Here is a 26,354-nt window from a genome sequence, read left to right on the forward strand (position 1 = left end):
CGAGCTCCTCCCGCGGGGCAGGGGCGGGAGCGCGGCCCGGGCGGCGGGGTGTCTGCGGGGCAGGGGCGGGAGCGCGGCCCAGGCGGCGGAGCGCCCCCTGGCGGCGGCCGGCGCGGCGGTGCGCGTGCGCGGCGCGGGGTTTGACCCCGGGCGGGCGCCGTAGCGAGAGGCCGGGCGGATGTTGTGAGCCGGGCCGCGGCGGCCGAGCTGGGGTGAGTGAGGGGCGGCCCGCCCGGCGGGGCGAGTCCCGGCCCCCCCGGCGGCCCGGGCGGGTGCTGGGCGCGGGGTCCCGGCCTGTGCGGGCTGCGGGCTGGGGCCGGGGGACCCTCGGGTCTCGGGGCCGCGCGGGGACTGGGGGGGCCGTGCCCTGCCCTCCGCGCCCTTGGCTCCGAGAGGGGTCGGTTCTGATCGGAACCGGACCGGGCGGCACCGGGCGGACCGACGCGGCGGGGAGCCCCGAGCGGAGCCGGGCCGCCGGCACCTGGTCGCACCTGCACCCCAGGGCGGGCGTCCGGGCGGTTGGCTGCCCCCCCGGGCGGCCAGGTCGCAGCTGCCGGCGCCGGTGGGACGGGGCCGCGGTCACGGACGCCCGTGGGGCCGGCGGGGGCGGCAGGCACCGTCCGAGGGGCAGGCGTGGCCCGGCCGGGAACGGGCAGGGGCTGCGATGGGGCCGAGGCCTGTGCGGGGGCGATAAGGGGCCGCAGGGAGCGGGGTGCTGGCTGTCGGGGGGCCCAGCCCAGTGCCGCCCGGAGGACTGTCGGGTGCCGCGTCCTGTGTTCCAGGGGCAGCGCCCTAACCACTGGCCTCATGCGGCCCGAATCCTTGAGACGTGGCTAAGGTAACCGAGAAGTTGACTTCAACTTTCCAAACTGTAATTCACTGTGAGCAGCCACGTGTGGCCAGCGGCTCCTGTCGGGGGAGCTTGAGACAGAAGCTGACCAGCCGCTTTGCCGCTTTCACCGCAGCCGAGCGACACCCGTGAGGGCGAGGGCCGGGCAGCGGGGTGATCAGCGGGACGGGCCATGAGAACTGGCTCGGGGTGCTGGGCCGGGGTGCTGGGCCGGGGGTGCTGGGCCGGGGGTGCTGGGCCGGGGTGTTGGGCCCGGGGTGCTGGGCCGGGGGTGCTGGGCCCGGGGTGCTGGGCCGGGGGTGCTGGGCCGGGGTGCTGGGCCGGGGGTGCTGGGCTGAGGTGCTGGGCTGGGGGTGCTGGGCGGGGGGTGCTGGGCCAGGGGTGCTGGGCCCGGGGTGCTGGGCCGGGGGTGCTGGGCCAGAGGTGCTGGGCCGGGGGTGCTGGGCCCGGGGTGCTGGGCCGAGGGTGCTGGGCCGGGGGTGCTGGGCCGGGGGTGCTGGGCCGGGGGTGCTGGGCTGAGGTGCTGGGCCCGGGGTGCTGGGCCGGGGGTGCTGGGCCCGGGGTGCTGGGCCGGGGGTGCTGGGCCGGGGGTGCTGGGCCCGGGGTGCTGGGCCGAGGTGCTGGGCCCGGGGTGCTGGGCTGAGGTGCTGGGCTGGGGGTGCTGGGCCGGGTGGGCGGCCGTGTGTGTGAGCAAAACGAGCAGGACTTTCCACCAGGGAAGGGGAAAGGGGTCCTGGAGCTGAGGACGGTGCTGGCCTCGGGTGTGGGCAGGGCTTGTAGCTGGAGAAGACACCAGCCCTGGGGGGGGCTGCGCTTGGGGAGGGTGGTGTTGGGTGTGGGTATCGTATCTCCTGGAGATGAGCTGGGCCCAGGGGGGCTCGGGACGGAGAGGGGTGCGGGGGCTCCGCTCCTAGGCCACCCCACGGTGGACGCTGGTTTCGCTTTCCCAGGGTGGAGGCATTTAGTTTGGTTCTACAGACTCATATCTGGCCTCTGCTCTGTGGGGGCCTGTGCTGAGCACTGGGACATGGTGGCGGCCTGCCCGTGGCCTGTCACGCGGGGTCCTACATAGCCGCCTCCCTGTGCGGGACGCTGGGAGCCCCTGCCTCCCTCTGCCCAGCGCTGGTGCGTGAGGGCGTGTGCGCACCTGGCCCCATCGGCTCCCAGGCCTTCCTGCCCCCAGCACTGAGGGGAGGGTGGGGGCCCTTGGCCGGCTTCACGGAGACAACCTCTGCCTCTGGCTCAGCCCCCAGGACACTGGCCGCCCACGAGACATGAAGGATGGCATCCAAGGGGGCTGACATGTCTTTCTCCCGCAAGAGCTACGGGCTGACCTCGGACGCTGAGAAGCCCAGGGTCACAGGTAAGGGCTGGGGGCAGGCTCCTTGTTGAGGGAGGGAAAAGGAAGGGGCACACACAGCCAAGTCCCAGGTCCCGTGACCCCCAGGCGATGCTGCCCGCGCCCCCCGCCCCCCTCTCCTTTCCCTGTCCCCCTCCCTCCCTCCCCCGCCAGCCAGCTCCTCCACCAGCTGCCATGGGGCAGTGCACCCACCAGTGCACCCACTTGACCCCGAGGCCGCAGAGCTGAGCGGCACTGACCGTGGCCTCTCTCCTGCCTGCGGCCCAGGCATCGTGCATGAGAAGCTGCTGGAGGACTACCTGCACCGCGTCTTCTCTCCTGACGCCGCTGCCGCCACCAGCAGGTACAGCCCGCGGGCCGCCTCCTCCCTCTGCAGGGCCTGCAGGGAAGGGCCTGGGTTTCCTCGCTCGCTCTTGCCTGGGGGTCCCGCTGCGTCCTCCCCTCCGGCAGTGCCAGTCCCTTCCGTCCGAGGGAGCTGGGGGGTCAGAGGCCGGCGCCGGTCAGCGCTCAGCGTTACACCGACTCCGCAGTCGGCATCGGTCCCGTGAGCATCTGCCCGCTCCTCCCCACCCGGCCCTCTGCCGCCGGCCTGAGTCTGTGAAGGACACACCTCACCGCCTGTTTCCTTGCAAGTTTAACGCATTTAAGCTTAACCCGCATCAGTCCCAGTGCGTCTTAGCAGACACTTGGAAGCAGGAAAGGCCCCTGTCCGCGCATTAGCTAATGCGCGGACAGGGGCCTGTTTGGGCGGGGTTCTCCATCTCACGATCTGTACAGTTTGGATTATGCTGAATAGAAGTTTTTTTAAAATTTGTTATTGATTTTTTACAGAGAGGAAGGGAGAGGGATAGAGAATTAGAAACATCAATGAGAGAGAAACATCGATCAGCCGCCTCCTGCACACCCCACACTGGGGATGTGCCCGTAACCAAGGTACATGCCCTTGACCGGAATCGAACCTGGGACCCTTCAGTCCGCAGGCCGACGCTCTATCCACTGAGCCAAACCGGTTAGGGCTAGAATTTTTTTTTTAATTAAAAATTTCTGTCTCCATCAGTTCATTTTTTTAAAAAAAAAGTTTTATTAGGGAATAATTGACATACAATAAACCACTTGTGTTTAAACTGAGTTTGAATTGCGGATAACCTGTGAAGCCATCATACCATCAAGACAATGGACATAGCTCTCAGCTCCAAAAGTGTTTAGAAATTTAAATCCTATTTTTGTCATCAACATATCCCCTGAGTATTTTCCTACATTGCAAACTGATCATGGTGGGCGTGTTTTAGGGCGCGGGGTCCGCCCTTAGCCGGGGCCCTGGTTGGGGGGCTTTGCTTTTGGGGACCGAGCTGTGAGGACGCTGGGCGTGGAGTCGTGTGGCCAGAGTATTTGAACCGCAATCACATGTAAGGTTGTTGCTAAATTATCCTTCCTGGGAGTGCCTCTCTTGCCAGCCCAGGCTGTTCTGTCTTTCGCAGCCTCTGTTCTCTGGGCAGGCTCAGAGGGCAGCATTGTTGCCTGTTCCTTTAAGTGGCTGTGGTGGCCAAGGGGTTCCTACTTCTGGGGGGCTGCTGCCCACCTCCACCCCAGCCCCAGTCCAGGCGTGCTCCAGGGCCGTCTGATCCCTACTTCATGTGACAGCAGAAATGATCCTGCTGCTGCCGCCGCCGTGGCTGCCAGGAGGGCAAGCAGGTGGCAGGGCCATTGGTCAGCGGCTGTGTGGACGGGAAGCCCTGGGCTGGGGTTGGCCAGATGGGCAGTGCAGGGGCACTGAAAGGCCATCTCAGGTCGCCTGCCCACAGCTGCTCTGCAGATCGGGCACAAGACCAGGGCAGCCTGCCTGGCCAGCATGGCTCAGGGGTTGAGCATCGACCTAGGAGCCAGGAGGTCACGGTTTGATTCCCTGTCAGGGCACATACCCGGGTTGAGGGCTAGATCCCCAGTGTGGGGTGTGCAGGAGGCAGCCAATCAATGATTCTCTCTCATCATTAATGTTTCTCTCTTTCCCTCCCTCCTTTTTTCTCTGAAATCAATTCTATATAATAAAAGCCTAATGTGCTTAATTGTCTGGTTGTCCGGGCGGCAGTTCAACCATAGTGTAATATGCTAATGATATGCTAAGGCCTTTCAGCCACTCGCTATGACGTGCACTGACCACCAGGGGGCAGATGCTTCGACAGGTAGGTTAGCTTACTCCTGGGGTCTGGCCAATCGGGACTGCTCCAGATGGGCTGGACACGCCCTGGAGCCCTCCCGAGGTCCCTCCTCAGCTGGCAACCTCCCGCGTCCCTCCCCGGCCCTGATCGTGCACCGGCCCTGATCGTGCACCCGTGGGGTCCCTCGGCCTGGCCTCTGGTCTGCGTCCTCTCGCAATCCGGGACCCCTCAGGGGATGTCAGAGAGCTGGTTTCTGCCCAATTCCGCAGGCCAGGCCGAGGGACCCCACTGGTGCATGAATTTGTGCAAATATATTACAAAACAAACAAACAAACAAAAACCAGAGCAGCCCTCCCAGGTGTGGGCCGGGAAGAACTGGAAGCCTCCTGGGCCCCGGCCCCTGGTGTGTTCAGTGAGGAGGCTGGCGGCCTTTTTAAAAAATATATTTGTATAGATTTCAGAGAGGAAGGGAGAGGGAGACAGAAACATCCATGATGAGAGAGTCATGGACCAGCTGCCTCCTGCACGCCCACCACCAGGGATCGAGCCCGCAACTCGCTGGCTCCTGATCAGAAATCTAACCATGACCTTCTGGCTCATAGGTCGACGCTCAACCACTGAGGCCCGCCAGCCGGGCCTGGCAGCAGCCTCTCACCCTGCTGCCTGAGCCCCCGTTACAGGCCAGCACCTGTATTTACACGGAGACGCAGCTCTGTGCATCTCCAGCCCCTGCAGCCAGGGGTCAGTAGCAGCTCACAGCCGGGGGGAGCACGTGGTCCCTGAGACTGGGCTGGCGCTGCCTTGCCAGAGAACGGGCACCGTGGGCCACCTCTGTCCTCTTCCAGACCCCACTCCCTAGGCGGGTGGACGGGGCCGGAGCTGGGATCTCAGCGGGAAGAGCAGGTGCCACAGTCTGTGGCCCTGACCCAGAGGGCGTTGGGCCTTCCCTCTGCCTGAGCCCCGCTGGTGTCCACCTCCCCCTTCCCCGCTATTCTTAGCAGCTGAACTCAGGGCAGAGCTGGCTGACCCGAGACGGCCCTTCCTCCTCTGAGCATGTGCGGGCCACGCAGAGAGTGTCCGGCGGGGCAGGTGGTGGGCCGTGTAGGTTGGTACAGGACAGAGCCAGCCTGCAGCTCGGACGGCTGAGCCCTGCAGATGCCAGGCGTGTCTCATTCCACACGGGCTTCCCTGGCTGGTGCCCCCGAAGGGACCACAGGGCTGGGGTCCAGAGCTGACTCGCTGACCTTGGTGCTGACCACGTGGGGTCAGCGTTGCTCTGGCCTCGCTCTCCAGGCACGATCAGCACAGGCCCTTTGAGGGCGGGCGGGTGTGGGCCGCACAGGGAGCACGTGGCACTCCCCCCCACCCCCACCCGCCCACGCGTCCCCGACGCGCAGCTGCTGGTGCTTCCGCAGACCAGGGAGCGGAGGCGGCACCAGATGGGACATCACTTTTAGTTTAGCAGCTCACCTCGCCCTCTGATCCCAGCACGCCAGGGTCCGGGGCCAGACACACGCTTCTTCTGCAGTCTCGGCCGCCGCCCTCGGGAGCTTGGGGGGCAGGAGAAGGGGGGTTAGTGTCCTGGGCTGGTTTCAGGGACTGGGGGCCCCTCGCAGCCTCTTGCTCTCCCCAGGAAACCCCTGAACTTCCAGAACCTGCCAGAGCATCTGGACCAGCTGTTACAGGTGGACAGTGAGGATGAGGAGAGCCAGGGTACGTGGCCGCTTCTGCAGTGGGGTTGGGGGAGCCAGGCCGGGCCTGGCAGACCCTGGGGGTGCAGCCCTCTGCGTTCTCTCAGACCTGGGCCCCACCACACCCTCCTCCTTGCAGGGCAGGTGGAAGGGCGGCTCGGCCCCTCCACCGTGGTCCTGGACCACACGGGCGGCTTCGAGGGGCTGCTGCTGGTGGATGACGACCTCCTGGGGGTGAGTGAGGGCGAGGCCCGGCCGGCCCAGCCCGGTGACAGCTCACTCAGCTCCTCCCAACGCGGCCCCTGGAGTCCTCAGCCCCTGCCCTCCTGACACCCTGAAACCCTCTTGCAAGTACTCCAGCCCCAGCCTCTTCCCAGCAAGGCCATGAGCCTCCCCGAGTGACACACGGGCCTAGCCGCCCCCCCCCCCCAGTCAGGCGCAGGGCAGGGTGGGGCACAGAGGCCCTTGGCCCGCACCACGAGGCGGGCGAGGCGGGTGGCGCCGGGACGGGCGCTCTCCCTGGGGAAGCACCGTGTGCCCGGACGAGCTCACCCCTGCTCTCCCCAGGTGATTGGCCACAGCAACTTCGGCACCATCCGCTCGACCACCTGCGTGTACAAAGGTGCGGCCGTGCTGGGCGGTGGCTGGGTGGTGGGGCGGTCGGGGGCCCGGGCCTGAGGTGGGGCAGTGTCTGCCTGCCGGGCCTGACTTGGCTTTTTCCAGGGAAATGGGTGTACGAGGTGCTCATCTCCTCCCAGGGGCTCATGCAGATCGGCTGGTGCACCATCAACTGCCGCTTCAATCAGGAGGTACGTGCCGGCCCCCAGGGAGCTCCTCTGCCCCAACCCTCCCCGACTGCCCACCCAGCCCTGCCTGCCCTGGAGCACCGCGCCGGCCCGCCCGCCTCCCCTGGGCCTCACGTCCTTCATCCCCAGGAGGGCGTCGGAGACACGCACAACTCCTACGCCTACGACGGCAACCGGGTGCGCAAGTGGAACGTGACCACCACGAACTACGGCAAGGTGAGGGCCGAGCCCCGCGGCAGCCTGAGGGACTGAGGGCTGGGGCAGGGACTCGGGGCTCCTCTGGGTGGCAGTGGAGACGCAGCCCAGGGCCCGGGGGCGGGGCGGGGGCAGGCTGTCGGGCGCCGGTCTCTGTGAGCCTCCTCCCTGCAGGCGTGGGCCGCGGGGGACATCGTGAGCTGCCTGATCGACCTGGACGCCGGCGCTCTGTCCTTCTGCCTGTGAGTCCCCTGCCTCCTCCCGGCCGCCCGGCTCCCATCCCTGGGAGGGTGGCCTGAGGGGGCAGCCCCAGCAGGGACGTGGGCACGGCCCTCAAGCCTCCCTTCCACCCCAGGAACGGCATGTCGCTGGGCACCGCCTTTGAGAACTTGTCCAGGGGCCCTGGCATGGCCTACTTCCCAGCCATCAGCCTCTCCTTCAAGGAGTCCGTGGCCTTCAACTTCGGCAGCCGCCCCCTGCGATATCCTTTCCCATGGAGGCGTGGGCTGCTGGGGAGTCGGGGTGCTGGGAAGTCGGGGCGCTGGGAAGTCAGGGCGCTGGGAAGTCGGGGCTGGCGGGGAAGGGCCTGCTGCCTCGGGAGTGAGTGGGCCCAGCTTGGCGGGGGGCAGGAGGGGCAGCAGTCCCGTAGCGACCTTGTTCGGGGGGTGCCAGTTGAACTGATGAAGAGTGTGAAGTAGCAAAAGGGGTGCCGCCTCCGGGGGCGGGGGTCTGAGCCCCAGATGCAGCTTAACTGTGACACCTACCCAGTGGCGGGCTACCGGCCCCTGCAGGACCCGCCGCGCGCCGACCTGTTGCGGGCACAGAGGCTGCTGGGCTGCTTCCGGGCAGTGCTCAGCGTGGAGCTGGACCCCGTGGTGAGCCAGGGGCTGGGCGGGGGCGGGGGCTGGGGCCTCCTGCGCCCTCCCTCACACTCCCCTCTCCCCGCCAGGAGGGGCGGCTGCTGGAGAAGGAGAGCTCCGAGTGGCAGCTGCAGGGCCAGCCCACCGTGCTGCTCACGCTGGCACACATCTTCCAGCGCTTCGCTCCGCTCCTGGTGAGGGGCTGGGGGGAGGCAGGCCGAGGCCGAGGCGCCTGTGCCGGGGCTGCACCTTCACCTGGGAGGGGTCCCATGTGACCTGAGCCCTCAGACCCCCAGGACGTCACCCAGCAGAGGAAGAGGCCTCGGGGCGGGTCCTAGAGGGGGTTGAGGGGTAACGACATCACAGGCAGGAGCGGCCGTGGCGAAGCCCTGGGAGGGCGGTGGGCAGCCTGCGTCTCGGCCGGAGGTGCACCTGTGCGTGGGGCGGCCTGAGGGCCCAGGGTCCCGCCGTGCCTGGGCCTGGCGCTGCCTCGGCCGGGTGCCCGTGGGGCGGCCTGAGGGCCCAGGGTCCCGCCGTGCCTGGGCCTGGCGCTGCCTCGGCCAGGTGCCCGTGGGGCGGCCTGAGGGCCCAGGGTCCCGCCGTGCCTGGGCCTGGCGCTGCCTCGGCCGGGTGCCCGTGGGGCGGACGGCCCCTCACCAGTGCCGCCCTCGCGCAGCGCAAGGTGTACCTGGTGGAGTCGGTGCTCACGAGCTTCCTGCTGGGCCTCGTGGAGGCGGGCAGCCCCGAGCAGGTGCCTGCCACGGTGGGCCAGGTTCTGGACCTCCTGTGGCTCTTCATGGAGGTGAGGCTCCTGCGCTCGGGCCGGGCCGGGCTCCCTGGGCTGGGGCCGGGGAGTGGCCGTCGGGGCTGCCCCGCCCGTCTGTGCAGCCGGCTCTCTCTCCAGGAATACGAGGTGCACGACTGCCTCAAGCAGCTGATGATGGCCCTGCTGCGCCTGTACCGCTTCTCGCCCATCGTCCCCGACCTCAGCCTGCAGGTGGGCGTGCGTGCCGCTGCCCGGAGCCCTAACCCTGAGCCCTGGGCCTGGCCTGCCCTCTGAGCACCCCCTCCCCGCAGATCCACCACCTGAGGCTCACCGTCGCCATCCTGAGGCATGACAAGTCCCGCAAGTTTCTGCTGAGCAACGTGCTGTATCCTTGTGTTGCCGCTTGGGGTCCCAGGAGGCTCGGGAGGACCAGAGCTGCCCAGTGTGGGGGGCTGGTGGGCAGATTCCGGGGTGACATGGAGGTGTGGGGGCGCCACAGGGCCTGCCCTCAGCCACAGCACTGTCCTTTACCCGTGTTCCCGCTCGGGGTTCCCCAGATGTAGAAGTCAGCTCTTCCTGCTCCCCCAGAATGTCGAGGGTGCGCAAGCAGAACAGTGGGGAGAGTGGTTCTGGGCCCCTGGCGGGAGCTGTGCTGTTACCTCTTCTCTCTCTGGGGCCTTCCGCCTCCCAGGAGAGGCCACCAGGCCCCGCCCAGCCTGTCCCGCAGCCGCCTGTCCCTGGGGCCGCCTTTACTGCACACGTACATGCGTGGGCACCGGGCTTGGGCTGACAGCCACACGCTCTGGGGCTCATGGAGAGACATGCACAGGGCAGCGATGGCACCTGGGGCGGGCGCACTGTGGTGGGCACGTGCAGGTGGGCACGTGCAGGTGGGCACGTGCAGGTGGGCAGATTTCCGCCAAGCTTCCCGGGGGTGGGGGGCTCTTGGCTGAGCAGAGCTTGCCTTGACGGGCTCCAGCTTCGACGCGCTCCGGTCTGCCGTCTTCTTTCACATCAAGAGCCCGCTGCGCGTGGAGGAGGCCGGCCTGCAGCAGCTCATCCCCACCACCTGGTGGCCCCCCCACCCCGGCAAGGAGGTGGGTGGCCTGGGTGGCGGGTCTGAGGGAGGCTGGCCCGGGCTGGGGTGGGTGGTGGGGGAACCCTGCTGTCTCCCCTCCTGCGCCCGGTCCAGGGCAAGGACAGTAAGGAGGTGAAGGAGGAGACGGCCGAGGAGCGGCTGCGGAGGCGTGCCTACGAGCGGGGCTGCCAGAGGCTCAAGAAGCGCATCGAAGGTCAGGCCTGCCTGGGCCGGGTGGCTGGGTGGCTAGGGCTGTGTGCACATGTGCTTGGGGCGCGGCCGTGCCCGGGCTGGGCTCAGGGTCCCTGGTGGTGGAGCCCCATCCCAGCCTGCACCCCTCCTGCCCCGGGGCCCGAGGGCGGGGCTCTGCGGGCTCAGTGTCCGCTCCCCGCCCGCCCCAGTGGTGGAAGAACTGCAGGTCCAGATCCTGAAGCTGCTGCTGAACAATAAGGATGAGAATGGGGTGAGTCCAGGCTCCTGTGAGGGTCCCTGGCCAGGCGGGCGGGGTGGACCCAGCTCCCCGGGCAGGTCCAGCTCACAGCACGGGCTAGTCCGGCCTGAAGCAGCGTCCTCAGCTCATCACAGCTTCATCTCCCGCCCCCGAAGGGCGAAGCTTCTAGGTACATCTTCCTGACCAAGTTCCGGAAGTTCCTGCAGGAGAATGCCAGCGGCCGGGGGGTAGGTGTCCGCCAGGCGGGCAGCCCACCGTGGCCCTGGCTGGGTTGCAGGCTCTGCCCCCTGGGCTTCTGCCTCTTCTCCGCCTCCTTTTTCCCACTGAGCCCTGGTCCTCTGCCCTCTGCCCAGTGAGGGCCCTGGGGCAGCTTCGGATGAGGCGTGGGCTGGGCTCTGGGCTAGAGCAGCGGCATGTCTGTGCCCTGTGCCCACAGAACATACCCCTGCTCTGCCCCCCTGAGTATATGGTCTGCTTCTTGCACCGGCTGATCTCCGCCCTGCGCGGCTACTGGGATGAGTACAAGGCTTCCAACCCCCACGCCTCCGTCAGCGAGGGTGAGTGGGCCAGGCCCGGCTTTGAGCCCGGTAGGGCCAGCCAGCCCTGGTGTGGGTGTGGGGTGGGGGCTGGGGGGGCGGGCAGCAGGAGCCCTGTGGGCCGGGACTGCAAGCCGTCCGCGCTGACTGCCCACAGGCTCCCAGCCGCCAGCTCTCTCTGCAGTCCTGGGCCGGGGGCTCCCTGGGCTCTGAGGTGCTGGGTCCTGTGTGTGAGGGACACAGCCCTTAGGGGTCGGGGGAAGCTTTAGGCTCCCTGCACTGGGGGAGACCCCGCGGGGGCCAGGCTCTCATTTTCCCCTGAGCGCCCCCTTCACCCCAGTTTGTGCCGTTGCTGGCACTGACCTGGGATGGGGCAGGGTGGAGGTAGCCGAGGCCACACTGTGCGCCTGGGGGGGTCGGTGCCACCCAGGGGTCCCCTCTGTGCGAGGCCAGAGTGGAGGGGGCAGCCTCGGGGAGGGTCCCTGCGGGTCTGACTGCCGGCCCGGTCGCTGGCTTCGCGCAGAGGCCTACGTCCCGCCCCAGGTCTTCTACAACGGCAAGGTGGACTACTTCGACCAGCAGCGCCTCGGCGGCCTCCTCTCTCACCTCCGCAAGACCCTCAAAGGTGCGTGTGGCCGGTGGGGAGCCGGCGGGGCTGTGGACAGGGAGCCGGCTCTGCGGTGCGTGCCGAGCTACCTGTGTCCACTAGAGGGCGCCCGCGCACCGGCCTGCGGGCGGGAGAGGCGGCTCTGCCCACTGGCCTCTTGTCTTGGGTCCAGCTGTCCCTTCCCTGGAGCACCCCCTGCCCCGGGGGGCCTGTGGGAGCCCTGCAGTGAAGCGGGCACGTGTGCTGACAGAGTGGGGACCCTGGGGTCTGGGCGAGGTCCCGGGGCTGGAGTTGCTGCCTGAGCTGTTTTGAGGGGTGAACACGAGAGGCTGCAGGGCCAGGGCTGAGAGCACAGTGCAGGCCACGCAGGGAGGCCAGAGCAGACGGCCCAGGCGCAGGGGACGCAGCGGGGTGCCCCCGAGAGGAAGAGCGAAGCCGGGGGCCAGGAAATGAGGCCGGGGCGCAAGGGCAGAGCCTCCGACAGGGACTGTAAGCTCATTGCTGGCAGCCGGGGAGGTCGGGCTGCGGCTGTGCTTCGAGTGGGGTGAGGGCCAGGGAAGGGGACGGTGGCCGGTGTGCAGGTGGCAGAGGTGTGGGGAGGGCAGGGCGCAGAGGAGCAAGGATGACCCGGCTTCTTGCCAGAGGCTGTGGGGACGGGGCCCGTTGGGAGGAGGGGCAGCGGAGGCTGAGGAGACAGGCTCGGGCGGCAGGACAGGGCCTGGGCTGGAGGAGGTGGTGCGGCAGAGGTGGGCCGGCCTGCGGGAGGCCCGGGCCTGGGCGTGCAGAGTGCGCTGAGCAGAGGCGTGGACAGCCTGGGCCGCCTTTAGCCTGTAGGGCAGCAGGAGGAGCAGACGGGGGGCAGGGAAGTGGGGGGGCCTAGGGAGCATGAGGTCCCAGGAGACAGAGGGGCAGGGAGGGTGATGGGGTGCCCCCTGCCACCAAGTCTACAAGACGGAGTCCCGGATGCACAGGGAAGGCTGCTGGAGGCCGTGCAGGGTGAGGCGCAGGCGCAGTGGCCAGTGGGACCCTGCCAGGCCCCTGCCCAGCCGTGACCCTCGCCCGTCCACTGGGCTGAGAGCCCTGCCGTTCCTCCCAGATGACCTGGCGTCCAAGGCCAACATCCTGATCGACCCCCTGGAGCTGCAGGCGGCCACCATGGACGACCTGGACGAGGACCAGGAGCCGTCCCCGGCTGCCGCCCAGGTGCCGCGGTGGGGCCGGCGGGGGCCCTCTCTGAGGGCAGGGGTGTCACACGGGGCCGCCCCCTCCACGGCGCCCTTGCTGTGGGCGGAGTCACACACCTGCCTTCCCCTCCCCAGCCCCGGGAATCACGGAGCCGAGAGCGGCTGGGTCCCGGGAGCTGATGGCGCTGCCTCCTCTCTCCACCACAGCGCCCCGTGCAGGCCCTGGCCATTGGGGGCGCGCTGCCCCTGCCCCGGCCTGGCTGGCTCAGCTCTCCGACCCTGGGCCGCGCCAACCGCTTCCTCAGCACAGCGGCTGTGACCCTGATGACCCCCCGGCGGCCTCTGAGCGCCTCAGAGAAAGTGAAGGTCCGCACGCTGAGCGCGGAGCAGAGGACCCGCGAGGACAGTAGGTGTCGGCGGGACGGGCAAGGCATCGAAGGGTGCCCCCCCCCCCCCGCCTCCGCCCCGCAGCCTCTCAAGGGCGAGGGCAGTACATTCCGAGGCAGGAAATCGATGGCACAGAAATAGGTCGCCCTCCCCTGTCCTCCCTCCTGCTGGGCCTCACCGCCTCCGAGTGTCCCGGCCCTGACCTGCCCCCCCCCCCCACGCCCCTTCCAGTTGAGGGCAGCCACTGGAACGAGGGCCTGCTGCTGGGGCGGCCCCCCGAGGAGCCCGAGCAGCCCCTCACGGAGAACTCGCTGCTGGAAGTGCTGGACGGGGCCGTGATGATGTACAACCTGAGCGTCCACCAGCAGCTGGGCAAGGTCTCCGTCCGCCCACGTGTGGCCGCGGTTCTGCATGTTGGGTGCATGCGTGTGTGCGTGTGCGTGTGCGTGCGTGCCCACATGCCCCGGGTCTGCAGGGGGGCACGGCTGCACGTGAGCGTGTGCCACAGCAAGGCTGATGCCGCCCGCGCTTCAGGCCTGACGGTGGGGGGGGGGGGGGCTGCCGGGCGGGGTCACCATAGGCGCCTGTCCCTGCTCCAGATGGTGGGGGTGTCCGACGACGTCAACGAGTACGCGATGGCTCTGAGGAGCACGGAGGACAAGCTGCGCCGCTGCCCCAAGAGGGTGAGGCGGGGCGCAGAGGTCTCCGGGGGGAGGGTGGGGCGCCCTGGCAGCTTGCCCACTTGGGGTCCCCAGGACAGTCCCCGGAGGAAACCTGGCCCGGCCTGGCCCTGCCGCTGGGGTGACCTCAGCAGTTTTTCCTGTCCCCACCCCCACCCTGACCAGAGCACGTCAGCGAGGGGCTGGTACCAGGCCGGGCACGGTCTGAGCCCCATCAGCCAGCCATGGCTGTGCCAACCACCCCCGCCCCTGGCCAGCTAAGTGCTCGGCGCGCCCTCTGTCCTCATCAATTATGGATTCAGCCTGAGCGCTTCTCGGCCACATGCAGAGTCAGCAGGAAGCGGGCCTGGCCCCGTCCCCCCCGGGAGCCCCTCCCCGGGAGCCCCTCCACAGTTCACCCCCCGGGGGCAGGGCCAGGGGCCCAGCTGCCTGCAGTTCATCGTACACCCCTGGGCTGCCCAGCCACGGCTCCCAGACCCCAGCTGCACCCCGCCTCCCCGTGCCAGGGCGCCGCCACGGCCCTGTTCCGAGGCCTACGCGGGCTCACCCGCGGGTCAGAGGCGGGGGGGGGGGTGGGGCGTGGAAGAGAGGCGGGTGCACCCACCCTTGCGCCCAGGCCACAGTGGGCCCCAAGGCCATGGACGCGGGCCAGGTCCTGACCGTCCTTTCTCCTCGGGGCAGAGGAAGGACATCCTTGAGGAGTTGACCAAGAGCCAGAAAGTTTTCTCAGAAAAGCTGGACCACCTGAGCCGCCGTCTTGCCTGGGTCCATGCCACTGTCTACTCCCAGGTGAGCAGGCGGCCTGGGCCTGCAGCTGCTGCCCTCCCAGCCCCCTGGCTGGGCACAGGCTGGCAGCCCCTCAATGCCCCTGCCGCCCGGGGCCTCTGCACACACACTCCCCCCCGCCCCTCTCCTCTCCTCTCCTCCCACCCCATGCCACGTCCCTGCAACCTCTCAGGCCCCCGGGGGCCCCTCCAGCTCAGACACTTCAGGTTGAGCAGGGTCTGTCTCTACCTCCCTCTGGTGCCCGCGGGCTCTGGCCTCTCCCCAGCCACCCTCGGCCTGGCAGCTCCTTCCCGCAGACTCACCCACCCTGAGGCCACTGCTTGTTCTCTGCTCACTCACTCACGCATCACCCAGTGACATGTGCCGGGGCCGGGGGTCCAGTGCCGCCCTGACGCCAGGGACACTCAGGAGCGAGGCAGAAAGACGCGGCCATGCCCCGCCGGGAGCCGGCCTTGAGGTGGACAGGCGAGCTCCATCCAACCGTGCTTGCCCCCCACTGGGGGCCGAGCCCGCAGCCCAGGCCTGTGCCCAGACAGGGCGTCAGTCTGACTTCCGGGTTCATAGGTTGACACTCAACCACGGAGCCAGGCCGGCCGGGCTAGAGTGTGCCGTCTTGACCATTTCTCACAATTGCAGTGAAACAGCATCTAACGCCCCTCCTCGGTCACCTCCAGTGCACAGCTCCGTGGTGTTAATCACGTGTATTCACTCGGTTGTAAACAGACCCAAAGCGTGTTCATCTTCCCAAACTGAAACTCACACCCATAACCCCCGGCCCCGGCAGCCGGCATTCTCTCTGTCGGCGTTTGCCTACGCGGTGCCTCGTCGCCGTGCAGTCCACACAGTGCGTCTTGTCACCGGCTTCCTTGACGTAGCTGCTGCCCTCACGGGTCACCCTGTGGAAGCCGGGCCAGTGTCAGGCTGAGACCCGGGGTGCGTTTGCTCTGCGCCACCGTGTTCACCGCTGACGGCCTTGGGGAGCTTCCCCCTCTGGGCTGTGTGGTTTCGAGTCTGCGGGCATGTGCTCAGAGGCAGAATCAGGTCGTTGTGTTCTCAGCTTTTTGAGGAACTGCCATCCTGTTGGCTCCCTTGTCAAATGTTTGTGCGTGCGCGTGTGCGTGTGTGCATGTGCGTGTGTGCGTGTGTGTGTGTGGTTTTCTTCTGGGCTCTCTGCTCTAGTCCGTTGCTCTGCATCTGTCTCTGTGTCAGGATCACACAGTCTGATGGTTGTAGCTCTGCAATACATTGAAATCAGAAAGTGAGATCTCCAACTTTGTTCTATTTCAAGATTTTTTTTGGCGACTTGGTGTCCCTTGAGATTCCATGTGAATCTTAGGGTAGATTTTTCTAGAACTCGAAGTGCTCTAGCAGTGGGGAAAGCAGGCCTCCTCACCCTGTCTCTGCTCTCGGAGGAAAAGCTCTGTCTCTGGTTACACCGCGCCCTCGCACTTAACACCCTCGGTGCCTCTGAGAAAAGCGAACCCGCCCTCCAGGCGGCACCTGCTGAGCCCGGCCCAGCCTCTGGGCTCGGCTCTCAGCCACATTCTGGGCCCCGACCGGCCCTGCCCGGGACCCTCACCAGCAGCCCCCGTGCCGCCCGCAGGAGAAGATGCTGGACATCTACTGGCTGCTGCGCGTCTGTCTGCGGACCATCGAGCACGGAGACCGCACCGGCCCGCTCTTCGCCTTCATGCCCGAGTTTTACCTGAGCGTGGCCATCAACAGCTACAGCGCTCTCAAGAACTACTTCGGGCCCGTGCACAGCATGGAGGAGCTCCCAGGTGAGGCCGCGCAGGCGGGCGAGAGCCTCGGAGCCGGGGCAGAGCCGGGCCCTGGTCTAAGCGGGGGAGGCGGGAGCGACTCCTGCTCCGCTCGGCCTGCCCCGGACACGCATGTGCTGGCGCCACATGGCAGAGCCTGGCAGCTCCTCCCTGGCACTGGGGGGAAACGGATCACACAGATCCCTGCCTTCACTTCCTACTGGTGGCCTCTCACCCAGTGCCTGGCACTGCCACAGGGGGTGGCACCGTCTCTGTAGATCACAGCGAGGGGTGGGGCTCTGCTGGGGGGCCACACGGGAGGCCCAGCTTCATGCTGACCCTGGTTCCAGGCAGGGTGGGTGGTTTATGTCTGGGTCAGGCTGTGGGCTGTGGGCTGTGGCCTGCGCTGCCCCCCCTCAGACCCAGGTGCAAGCTCTGTCCTCGGGTAGCGCTGTAGGTGCCGGGGGCTCTGACTGCTGAGCCATCGAGGGTGAGGGCTCGGTTAGCACCCCGCCAGGACCAACTCCCCACAGCGAGTCTGGCCTTAGCCTTTCATCAGCCGTCAGTGAGTGCTGAGCCCGAAGACCCCCGAGGCCGGCTTGGGCCCAGACTGACCCCGGGAGCCAGCTCTGGAGCCCTTAGCCTGCCCTCCCCCTCCCCCCTGCAGGCTATGAGGAGACCCTGACCCGCCTGGCTGCCATCCTTGCCAAGCACTTTGCCGACACACGCATCGTGGGCACTGGTGAGGTGCCCAGAGGGCTGGGGGAGGGGCCTCTCTGACTGGCTATTTTCTGCATGAAATGCTGGCCAGATGGGCACGAGGCCCCTGCTGAGGCCTGCCCTGCCCCCGCAGACATCCGTGACTCGCTGATGCAGGCGCTGGCCAGCTACGTCTGCTACCCACACTCCCTGCGGGCCGTGGAGCGCATCCCCGAGGAGCAGTGAGTGGGGCTGGGGGAGGGCAGGTCCCTGCCCCCACAGCCCCGCGCAGCCTCACCTGTGCCCGCCACCCTTGCCCCGGCAGGCGCGTTGCCATGGTGAGGAGCCTCCTGGCTCCCTACGAGCAGCGGCCCTGGGCGCAGACCAACTGGATCCTGGTGCGGCTCTGGAAGGTGAGTGGTCGGAGGGCGCAGGGCTGGGCCGCACGAAGGGGCCTGCGCGCTGACCCGCACCCACCCTGCCGCAGGGCTGTGGGTTCGGGTACCGCTACACACGGCTGCCCCACCTGCTGAAGATCAAGCCCGAGGACGCCAACCTGCCCAGCCTGCAGAGTGAGTACCCGGCGGGCAGGGCGGCCGTGCCCACTGCTCCCGCTGCAGACTTCCCCTTCCAGCCGCAAGTCCCTGTCTGTCCCTGGGACATCCCCTTCGTCCTGCCAGGGGCTCCTCGCCTTGCTCCGTCCCACTGGTGCCCGGGGGCCTGAAGCTCTTACGGGTCACAGTGAAGAGGGACAGGTCTTCCCAGGGGCTCCCTGACCTCCTTGTCCCAGCACGTGTCCTTCTGCCCTTCTCTGCCACCTGCCTGGCTGCCCGAGTCCAGGGCACAGACGGGCGGGGCGGGCTCCAGCGTGCTGGGGGCTTCCTGGGGGAAGGGGCATTTGGTTGGCGCAGAGGCTGCGCTGTCCCGGGGTTCTGGTCTGGCAAAGCCGGGGTCTGGGCCCAGCTTGTCTGCCTGCTGCGCGCTGTGCGCACCCCGCCTGGCGCTCTTCCTGCCCACCTGGTGTGTCGCTGCCTTGGGGGACAGTGTTTGGCCTGAAGGGTGTCCCAGAGGCCCAGTGCCTTATGCAAAGTCACTCAGTGAGTCCTTGCCAGCGGCCTTGGCCCTGCCTGGAGGGTGGGGCTGAGCTGCAAGTGGAGAGGGGCAGGGCTGGCAGCCTGCGGCTGCGGGACTATTGATTGCGTGGGGGAGGGGGGCTGCCGGCCGCCCGCGCGCTGCGGGCTCTGGTTACTGCTGCCTGTCAGCCAGGCTTGGCGCCCACCACCTCGGCCACGTGCCAAGGCCAGGCAAGGGCAGCAGAGGACAGCAGAGGGCGGCAGGACGCCAAGGAGGCTCTTGAGGAAGCTGGCCTCGAGCCAGCAGGAGGGCTCCAGTTTCCCTGTCCTGGCCTCGCTCTCCCTGACGCCCGCGGTGGAGGACGCGCTGGGCCGAGCTGGCTCCTGACCTAGGGGCTGTGGGGCTGGAAGCAGCGGCCGCTTGTGGCTGGGTCCGCACAGGGAGGGCAGTGGAGCTCTGTCCTCACCTTCACTGCCTGAGCATCCCCAGAGTTGTCTTCCGGCCTCACACCCATGCCCGGCGAGCGAGGACCGGCCGACGGCGGGCCCTGACCGAGCCCCCGCTGCCTGCAGAGCCCTGTCCGTCCATCCTGCTGCAGCAGCACATGGCGGACCTGCTGCGCCAGGACCCCGACGTGGCGCCCAGCTTCCTCAACAGCGTCCTCAACCAGCTCAACTGGGCCTTCTCCGAGTTCATCGGCATGATCCAGGAGGTGGGCGGCCTGAGGGTCGGGGTGCTCATGATCCAGGAGGTGGGCGGCCTGAGGGTCGGGGAGCTCATGATCCAGGAGGTGGGCGGCCTGAGGGTCGGGGAGCTCATGATCCAGGAGGTGGGCGGCCTGAGGGTCGGGGAGCTCATGATCCAGGAGGTGGGCGGCCTGAGGGTCGGGGAGCTCATGATCCAGGAGGTGGGCGGCCTGAGGGTCGGGGAGCTCATGATCCAGGAGGTGGGCGGCCTGAGGGTCGGGGAGCTCATGATCCAGGAGGTGGGGGGCCTGAGGGTCGGGGAGCTCATGATCCAGGAGGTGGGGGGCCTGAGGGTCGGGGTGCTGCGGAGGGTGGGGCCGGTGTGGCCAGGCCGCCCACCGCCCCGTTGGTGGCTCAGATCCAGCAGGCCGTGGAGCGCCTGGAGAGGAACTTCGTGGACACCCGGCAGCTCAAGGTCTGTGCCACCTGCTTCGACCTCTCGGTCAGCCTGCTGCGAGTCCTGGAGATGACCATCACCCTGGTGCCCGAGGTCTTCCTTGACTCGACCCAGCCCACCTCCGAGATGCTGCTGCAGCGGCTCGCCCAGGTGAGTCCGCCAGGGCAGGAGGGGGGTGGGCCGGGGACGCCCCGTGGGAGCCACCCCGCCGCCAACCACTGCCGCCCTCGCAGCTGCTGAACCAGGTGCTGAACCGGGTGACGGCTGAGAGGAACCTCTTCGACCGCGTGGTCACCCTGTGGCTGCCTGGTGAGGACCCGGGGCCCGCCCTCCACACGCCGGCCTTGGTCCTCTGCCAGGAGCAGCGATGCCCGGCTCCCTTTCTGCCAGGACAGCCAGGCGTGGCCCCCCAGCTCAGCGCCCCTCCTGTGCCCTGTGGGGAGGGCGGTGGGCACCCGCTGTGCCCCAGCACGGGTGCTCACCCCCTCGCCCTCCCTAGGCCTGGAGAGCGTGGACCACTACCCCATCCTGGTGGCAGTGACGGGCATCCTGGTGCGGCTCCTGGTGCACGGCCCCGCCTCAGGGTGAGTGGGGGTCGGGGGCCCCTTGGGGCTGTGAAGGGCCTCCTTGCTGTTCTGTGTCCTCGGCTCCAAGAGGGGCCTCAGGGTCAGGTTTGGGGGTAGAAAGGCGGCGGCGGCAGCTGAGCAGAAGCAGGGACCCCGCTGAGCAGGCGCCTTGGCCCACGTCAGAGCCTTGGGCAGGGCCGGGAACCCCAACTGGCGGGCAGGGCCCTATGATGGGGGACAGCACTGCCGGACGAGACTGAGCACACGCTGCCGTGTCTGGAGGCTCCCGTGGGCGCCCTGCCTTTATTAAGAAACTCCCGACAATCCGACTCAGGCCCTCGAGGGGCCCGCTCCGCTCTGCACAGGGGTTCCCGCCTGCCCTGCCTCCCTGCAGGGGGAGGGCGAGGTCCACAGGAAGCCGGCACCGCCTCAGCCATTAGCCGGAAGCCAGCGCCTGCCCTTCCGAAGCTCTGCCTCCAGGGACAGCGCGTCCGGCCCCACCTTCTGCTTGGCCATCGCTCAGCAGGCTTTTCACTGCTGAAGGCAGGGCGAGGCCTCCGGTGCCCTCACTGCTGCTGAGCCCACAGGAGAGGCTCCACCCTCTGTGGCCTGTGATGCTCTGGCCACAGGAGCAGGGCCACTTGGTGGGGCCAGGCCAGGCCCAGGGGTCTCTTGAGGAGCCTTGCCTGCCTCCTGCCTGCCCACCAGACTGGGCCTGGACTTGGGAAGCTGGGAGGAGGTTGGCTGTTGGTGTGCAGGGGGAGGGTTTGTTTCCTCTTCCACCTGGGGATGGGGCCAGGTCTCCCCTTCCCCTGACCCACTCCCTCCCCCTCAGCGGCCCCTGCTCTGAGGCCAGGGCTCTCCAGGTGGACCTCCGTTCCCACGCTCGTGTCCCCAGGAAAGGGGCACGGCAGGCCCTGTGCTGAGACAACCCAGTGAGAGGGGCCGCTGTGCGAGGGAGGGCCTAGCAGGCGGCTCCCACCGGCGCCTGGTAGTTCTCTGCGCAGCAGGGAGCAGGGCAAGCGGCCGGCGGGTGTGGCCTGGGGGGGCCCTGGGCAGCTAGCTCATCACCAGCCCCTCAGAGCCCGTGGAGCTCGTGGACTCAGAGCCAACCTTGAACCGCAGACCCACGGGGTTGTAGAGATCAAAGTCCTCCGCCACCGCCAGCTGCACTCGGCCGTTGAGGCCCCTCCTGCCCGGCTCCAAGAACACCACGTGCTTGTGGACGCTGGCCTTGCGGCTGGGGGCGTCGGGCGGCGTGGCGCTGAGCACCGAGGACTGCGCGCTCAGCTGCTGGAGCGGGCTGGGGGTGCGGGGCCGGCGGCGGCAGCAGCAGGCGCGCCGGTAGCAGCGGCGGCAGCCGGGGCAGGGCGGGGCGAACAGGTAGAGCAGCACCAGCACCAGGCCCACCACGCAGCCCAGCAGCGTGGTGTAGCCGGTGTTGAAAGCCTCGGGCGCCGGGTGCGGGTAGTGCACGCTCACGTTGAACTCGTGCGTCTGGTTGTGCTGCAGGCGGGGCCCGGTGGCCAGGCACACGAAGATGCCCTCGTGCCAGGTCTGCACGCTCCCGATGGCCAGGCTGCCGTTGGCCAGCACCTCGATGCTGCCGTTGCGGGATCCTGGCGCCACCAGCAGCTCTCGCTGCGGGGAGACCCAGGCGATGTGCCGGGCAGGGGCGCTGGTGTTGCAGTCCAGCCTCAGGGGCCCGCCCACCTGCACCTGCAGCTGCTCTTCCGGCTGCTCCAGGCCACGAGCCAGCGCCGCCGAGCAGTTCTCGAAAACGCGGCTGTGCGCAAAGAAGCGCACGCGGGAGGTGGGCACCCGGAACGCCAGGCAGGTGTACTCGCGCGCGAAGTCGCTCACGGCGCTCAGCCCCCGCTGGTGCCAGCGCTGCAGCAGGTGGTAGAGGCGGCAGTCGCAGGGCAGCGGGTTGTTGTGCAGGTAAAGGCCGTTCTTGAGAAAGGCCGGCAGCGCGGCCAGGTCCGGCACCGGGATCCGCCCCAGGCGGTTGGAGGAGAGGTCCAGGGTGCGGAGGTGGGTCACGCTGAGCCCGTGCAGGCTGTCGAAGGAGAAGGACGCCAGCTCGTTGCAGCCCAGGTAGAGCCAGCGGAGCGCGCCCAGGCCCTGGAAGGCCAGCCGGTCCAAGTGCGCCAGGCGGTTGTTAAACAGAAGCAGCGTCTCGAGCGCCCCCAGCCCGTGGAGGTCGTGGCGGCCGAGCGCCCGCAGCGAGTTGGAGGACAGGTCGAGCTGCCGCAGGCCGCTGGCGTTGGTGAAGACGCCGCGACCCAGGGCCTCCAGCTGGTTGTGCCCCAGGCTCAGGGCGCGCAGCTGGGAGAGGGGCGTGAGCCAGCCGGGGCGCAGGCGCTGGAGCGCGTTGTGGCTCAGGTCGATGTCTGCAGCAGCCGCGGGTAAGGCGGCCGGCGCGTCCTGCAGCCCCAGGCCCGCGCAGCTCAGCAGGTCGGCAGCGCAGATGCATTTGTGGGGACAGTTAAGGGGCGCCAGGGGCACGGAGCCCTCGGAGTCCAGAGAGCCTGAGCCGAGGCGTAGCGTGCACAGCAGTGCGCCCAGCAGCACCAGCCAGGTCATGGCGGGACGACCTGGGGTGGGTTTGTCGCTCTGTGGGGCGCAGCCCTGGGACCCCCCCTCTGTTCCGGCCGGTGGCCTGGGAGGCAGGATGCGAGCTCCACCCGCACAGCCGGCAGCTCCCGCTCCCAGTTGCAGGCTGAGCTGGGCTGCGCTCCCTCGGCTCCCTTCTCGGGTTTCCCCAGCCTTGCGAGTGTTCTCCTGGACACTCGGCCCCTAAATACTCTCGGGAGGTGATTGCTCAGGGGCGGGGCCTCGGCTCCCATTGGCTCCTGTCGAAGGGGGCGGAGCAGTCACGACCCCGGCGAGCCGGCCGGCAGGTTCTCCGTGAAACAGTAGCTGGGACGCCTGGGGAGCAGCCTGTAAGCCAGTTTGCTTTTAAAGGTTCAGTGTGTATTAGGGGGCAGGTGGACTTGCACTACCTGCTGGTGGCGCCCCTGAGCCCCTTACACTGGGATCCTCCCACCCAGGACGGAGAAAGCCACGTCAGTGCTCCTGGCTGACCCCTGCTTCCAGCTCCGCTCCATTCGCTATCTTCTGGGGCACCCAGAGCCCCCCGGCCCTGGCACTGCCCCGCCTGCCCCTGACCGGAAGCGCTTTTCCCTACAGAGCTGTGAGTTGGCAGGGTGGGTCAGGGAAGAGGGATTTGGGGCTGAGCCAGGAATCTCATTGGCTCGGGCTGGGGTACTCGAGGCCCTGGGTTCTAGGGCCACAGTCGGCCTGACACTTCTTACCACCCCAGACACAGACTACATCAGCAGCGAGGAGCTGGCCCAGGTGGAGCAGATGCTGGCACACCTGACCTCCGCGTCTGCCCAGGCTGCAGCTGCCTCCCTGGTGAGCGGGGCACCCACAGGGCCACGCCCATCGCCTGAGGGCAGGGCTGCACTTACAGGCCTGGCTATGGCCGCCTTCCCGGGCAACCCACCCTAGCCCACCTTGCACTGTGCTCCCTGCAGCCCACCAGCGAGGAGGACCTTTGCCCCATCTGCTATGCGCACCCCATCTCTGCGGTGTTCCAGCCCTGTGGCCACAAGTCCTGCAAGTAAGTGGGCCCCCCTAGGTGCAGGAGGCGGGGCTGGGCCAGGGAGCAGCAGGAACCGCAGGCCCCCTCACCCTCCCATTGCAGAGCCTGCATCAACCAGCACCTGATGAACAACAAGGACTGCTTCTTCTGCAAAGCCACCATCGAGTCGGTGGAGGACTGGAGGGCAGGCGGGGCGAGCAACACCTCCTCGGCTGCCTAGGTCTGCGGTCCACACAGCAGGAGCCTCCGCCCGAGCCCAGACCCAGGCTGGGCCCTATTTATGAGCTCCCCTGGCCAGCCCCCCGCCCACCACCCCCAGCCTCCTGCGTGTCCCCCATGGCGGGAGCCCAGCCCTCATTGTGCCTGAGCTCGACTTCCAGTCAGGGCCACTGTGAGCATTAAATTATTATTCAAACAGCCCTGACCCGGCCCTTCTTGAGGGAGTGGGCGGGGTGGGGTGTGCCCAGCAAGGACCCTGCCAGATTATGTGCACAGAAGGTAGGTGGTCCGACTGCTTCCGCCTTGTCCAGGCCTCCCCAGACACGGTAGCGAGTCCAGGGCCTATGACACCTCAAGCCAGTGCCCCCTTGCCAATAACGGGGCTATGGCAGCCCCTCACATGATGATTCGCGGCTCCGGCACCGAGTCGCCAATGGACTTGTGGGGCAGCACGCTGGCCCCGTTGAGGTAGAGCTCATCGTTAACTATGACGTCCTCACCCAGCACTGTCACATTCTCCATCCGCACCTGGGGGGAAGGGCAGGCCTTGTCAGGGAGGCTGGCGCATCCCGGCCCCTCCCCCCACGGCCTAGTCCCGACGCTTACCCACTGGCCCACGCGGCAGCGCCAGCCCACGATGCACGACTCGAGCCAGGAGTGGGAGCGGATGTGGGCGTCGCGCAGCACCGTGCACCGCCGGATGCACACGCCGTCCTCCACCACCACGCCGGGACCCAGGCTCACGTTGGGGCCGATGCTGCAGTTCTGGCCAATGCGGGCGCTTGGATCCTGAGGACAGTGGGGAAAGCACACGTGGGGCATTTGTCCCCCCCAGACTGAGGGGGTGAACGGTGGGTCGGACAAGGGCCTCACCACCAGCACGTTGCCCACGATGCCAGGGCCCGAGCACAGCTGCTCAGGCTGCTTCTGCCGCAGTGACTGCAGGAAGAGGCACATGCCGGTGAGGAAATCCTTGGGCTGCCCGATGTCCATCCAGAAGCCTGGAGGGAGGGAATGCATCAGGGGCTCAGCCCAGCCACAGGCCACCCCGCCCTGCGGGCTCCCTGCCTCACCCTGCAGCTCCATGGCATATAGCTGCCCCTCCTTGGCCATGACAGGGAAGACCTCCTTCTCAATGGACGTAGGCCGCAGCTGTGGGAGTGGGCAGCGCGTGAGCAGGGGCACGGTGGCGGCGGCCTGCCCTCCCAGCCCACCAGAGAGCCGCGTCTACACACCTGGATGCGCCGCAGCACGGCCGGGCTCAGGATGTACATGCCCGCGTTGATCTTGTTGGACACGAACACCTGCGGCTTCTCCACGAACCGGTGGATGCGGCCGGTGTCGGCCTCGCACACCACCACGCCGTACTTGGAAGGCTCCTCCACTCTGGTCACCTGAACGCAGGGGGTCTCAGGCCCTGCCCGGTGCCCCGCACCTTGGGCGGGTGCTGTCCTACATCTCAGCGGCTGTGCCGAAAATGCTTAAAGACCGCACAGCTCTGCACCCACAACGTAAGGCCTGGGCGGTTCAAGGCTGGGCCGGGAGGTGGGAGTGTCGGACCTGGTCCTTACCAAAATGGAGCCCTCCTGGCCGTGGTGCCGGTGGAACTGCACCATGGCTTGGAACGGGAAGTCGCAGATCACGTCACTGTTGAGGACGAAGAAAGGGTCTGCCGTCTCAGAGAGCAGGTCCCGGGCCAGGGCCAGGGGCCCAGCTGCGGAGGGGAACAGGTCACCATCTTCCTGGGGTCGGAGCCCTGGATCCAGGCTCAGCGGGCCCCATCCAGGCTGGACCTCACCCCTTTCCAGCCCTAAACCCTCCCCCACAAGGGGTATCCCTTCTCTACTGACCTGTCCCCAAAGGCTCCTCCTCATGGGACATGGAGATTCTGATTCCCAGCTGGAAGGGAGAAGCCGGTCAGGTTCCGTCCGCGCCCCCCCCCCCCCCCACCCCAGGCGAGCGGGGACGACGGAAGGGGCAAGAGTCGCTCAAGCCTCACCCTCTGCTCCTGCGCCTTCATTTCCTTCTCCAGCACCTGTGACATGTAGCTCACGGCCAGAATCACGTGGTCCACGCCGGCCTGCGGGACAGAACGCGCTGGCCACAGGCGGGCTGAGCCAGCGGCACGGGGCCCCCCGCCCGACGCGCGGCCGCCCCGCGCCCGCCTGCCCGCCTGCCCGCCCGGCCGGGCCTTACCGCGGCCAGCGCCTCCACCTGGTGCAGGAGGATGGGCTTGTTGCAGAAGTCCACCAGGGGCTTCGGGGTGCTGAGCGTCAGCGGGCGCAGGCGCGTGCCGTAGCCTCCCACCAGGATCAGCGCCTTCATCGCGCCGGCGGCGGGCGGGCGGCCGGAGACTGAGTGCGCGCTCCGCGGAAACCGCGGCCGCCTGGCCGACCCCTGTCACTCACTCCGGCCGCCGGGCCCAGCCCCGGGTCCTTCACGTGCCAGACTGACCAACTCTGGGGCTGTCCTTTCCGCCCAGGACGCCCCGACGCCGATTTCCGGGCCCACAAACCAGGATGCGACGCGGGCTGGACGGCCGCGGCCCCAAACTCATCCGACCCCGGGCGGCGGTGACGCGGGGCGGGCGGGCCAATCGGCTGCCGCGTACGTGGCACGTTCGCCGGCGTCGAGGCGCTGGGCGCAGCGATGGCGGACGTAGCCAATGAGAGTCCGAGCGCGCCCGGTTGCTATGGGGACCGCGATTGGGATCCGCGGGTCAGCTAGCCATTGGCGGATCCGAAGGCGGAACTGGCGCTAAAGGCGAGGCCGCTTGCTCCCGGTGCCCGCGGAGTCCGCCGCCCGGCCGGCCCCCGCCCGGGAGGAGCGCGCCGACCCCGGGGTGGGCGCCGCCTGTCTTCCGGGAGCCGCGGGGTCTTCACAGAAACGC

General features: G+C 68.1%; 3 protein-coding genes across 4 annotated transcripts; 1 reads left to right on the top strand and 2 right to left on the bottom strand.

Annotated features, from left to right (window-relative positions):
* The first annotated feature begins 165 nt into the window (after window positions 1–165).
* Window positions 166–23,662, top strand: RNF123 (ring finger protein 123). Its single transcript, XM_070391278.1, has 40 exons — window positions 166–212; window positions 783–978; window positions 2,097–2,213; window positions 2,478–2,553; window positions 6,000–6,079; window positions 6,197–6,291; window positions 6,625–6,679; window positions 6,781–6,866; window positions 6,993–7,079; window positions 7,233–7,300; window positions 7,414–7,539; window positions 7,819–7,933; window positions 8,008–8,112; window positions 8,595–8,720; window positions 8,823–8,915; window positions 8,996–9,069; window positions 9,664–9,781; window positions 9,877–9,976; window positions 10,164–10,225; window positions 10,369–10,440; window positions 10,650–10,770; window positions 11,273–11,374; window positions 12,453–12,559; window positions 12,748–12,946; window positions 13,159–13,304; window positions 13,527–13,610; window positions 14,289–14,396; window positions 15,997–16,174; window positions 16,821–16,895; window positions 17,007–17,094; window positions 17,178–17,265; window positions 17,340–17,424; window positions 18,499–18,638; window positions 19,031–19,219; window positions 19,303–19,378; window positions 19,569–19,653; window positions 22,689–22,831; window positions 22,961–23,055; window positions 23,178–23,263; window positions 23,348–23,662. Exons 3-40 carry the CDS (start codon window positions 2,132–2,134, stop codon window positions 23,463–23,465), a joined length of 3,933 nt encoding a protein of 1,310 aa, XP_070247379.1. The 5' UTR covers window positions 166–212; window positions 783–978; window positions 2,097–2,131; the 3' UTR covers window positions 23,466–23,662.
* AMIGO3 (adhesion molecule with Ig like domain 3) lies at window positions 19,911–23,561 on the bottom strand. The gene has a single exon (XM_070391282.1). The coding sequence runs from the start codon at window positions 22,219–22,221 to the stop codon at window positions 20,695–20,697; it is 1,527 nt and encodes a 508-aa protein (XP_070247383.1). The 5' UTR covers window positions 22,222–23,561; the 3' UTR covers window positions 19,911–20,694.
* On the bottom strand, window positions 23,633–26,026 carry GMPPB (GDP-mannose pyrophosphorylase B). 2 transcript variants are annotated; one of them, XM_070391284.1, is made up of 9 exons: window positions 25,661–26,026; window positions 25,464–25,544; window positions 25,315–25,363; window positions 25,036–25,178; window positions 24,700–24,858; window positions 24,538–24,616; window positions 24,338–24,465; window positions 24,071–24,253; window positions 23,633–23,992 (listed from the first exon to the last, which is right to left on the bottom strand). In XM_070391284.1, exons 1-9 carry the CDS (start codon window positions 25,787–25,789, stop codon window positions 23,861–23,863), a joined length of 1,083 nt encoding a protein of 360 aa, XP_070247385.1. In that variant the 5' UTR covers window positions 25,790–26,026; the 3' UTR covers window positions 23,633–23,860. The 2 variants fall into 2 exon arrangements, with proteins under 2 accessions (XP_070247385.1, XP_070247384.1); XM_070391283.1 differs by having other exon boundaries at window positions 23,633–24,253.
* Between the last annotated feature and the right edge of the window lie 328 nt (window positions 26,027–26,354).

The sequence above is a fragment of the Myotis yumanensis genome, unplaced genomic scaffold (genome assembly GCF_028538775.1).
Source record: "Myotis yumanensis isolate MYYU_CA2020_CCGP unplaced genomic scaffold, mMyoYum1.0.hap1 SCAF_14, whole genome shotgun sequence".
Taxonomy (NCBI): domain Eukaryota; kingdom Metazoa; phylum Chordata; class Mammalia; order Chiroptera; family Vespertilionidae; genus Myotis; species Myotis yumanensis.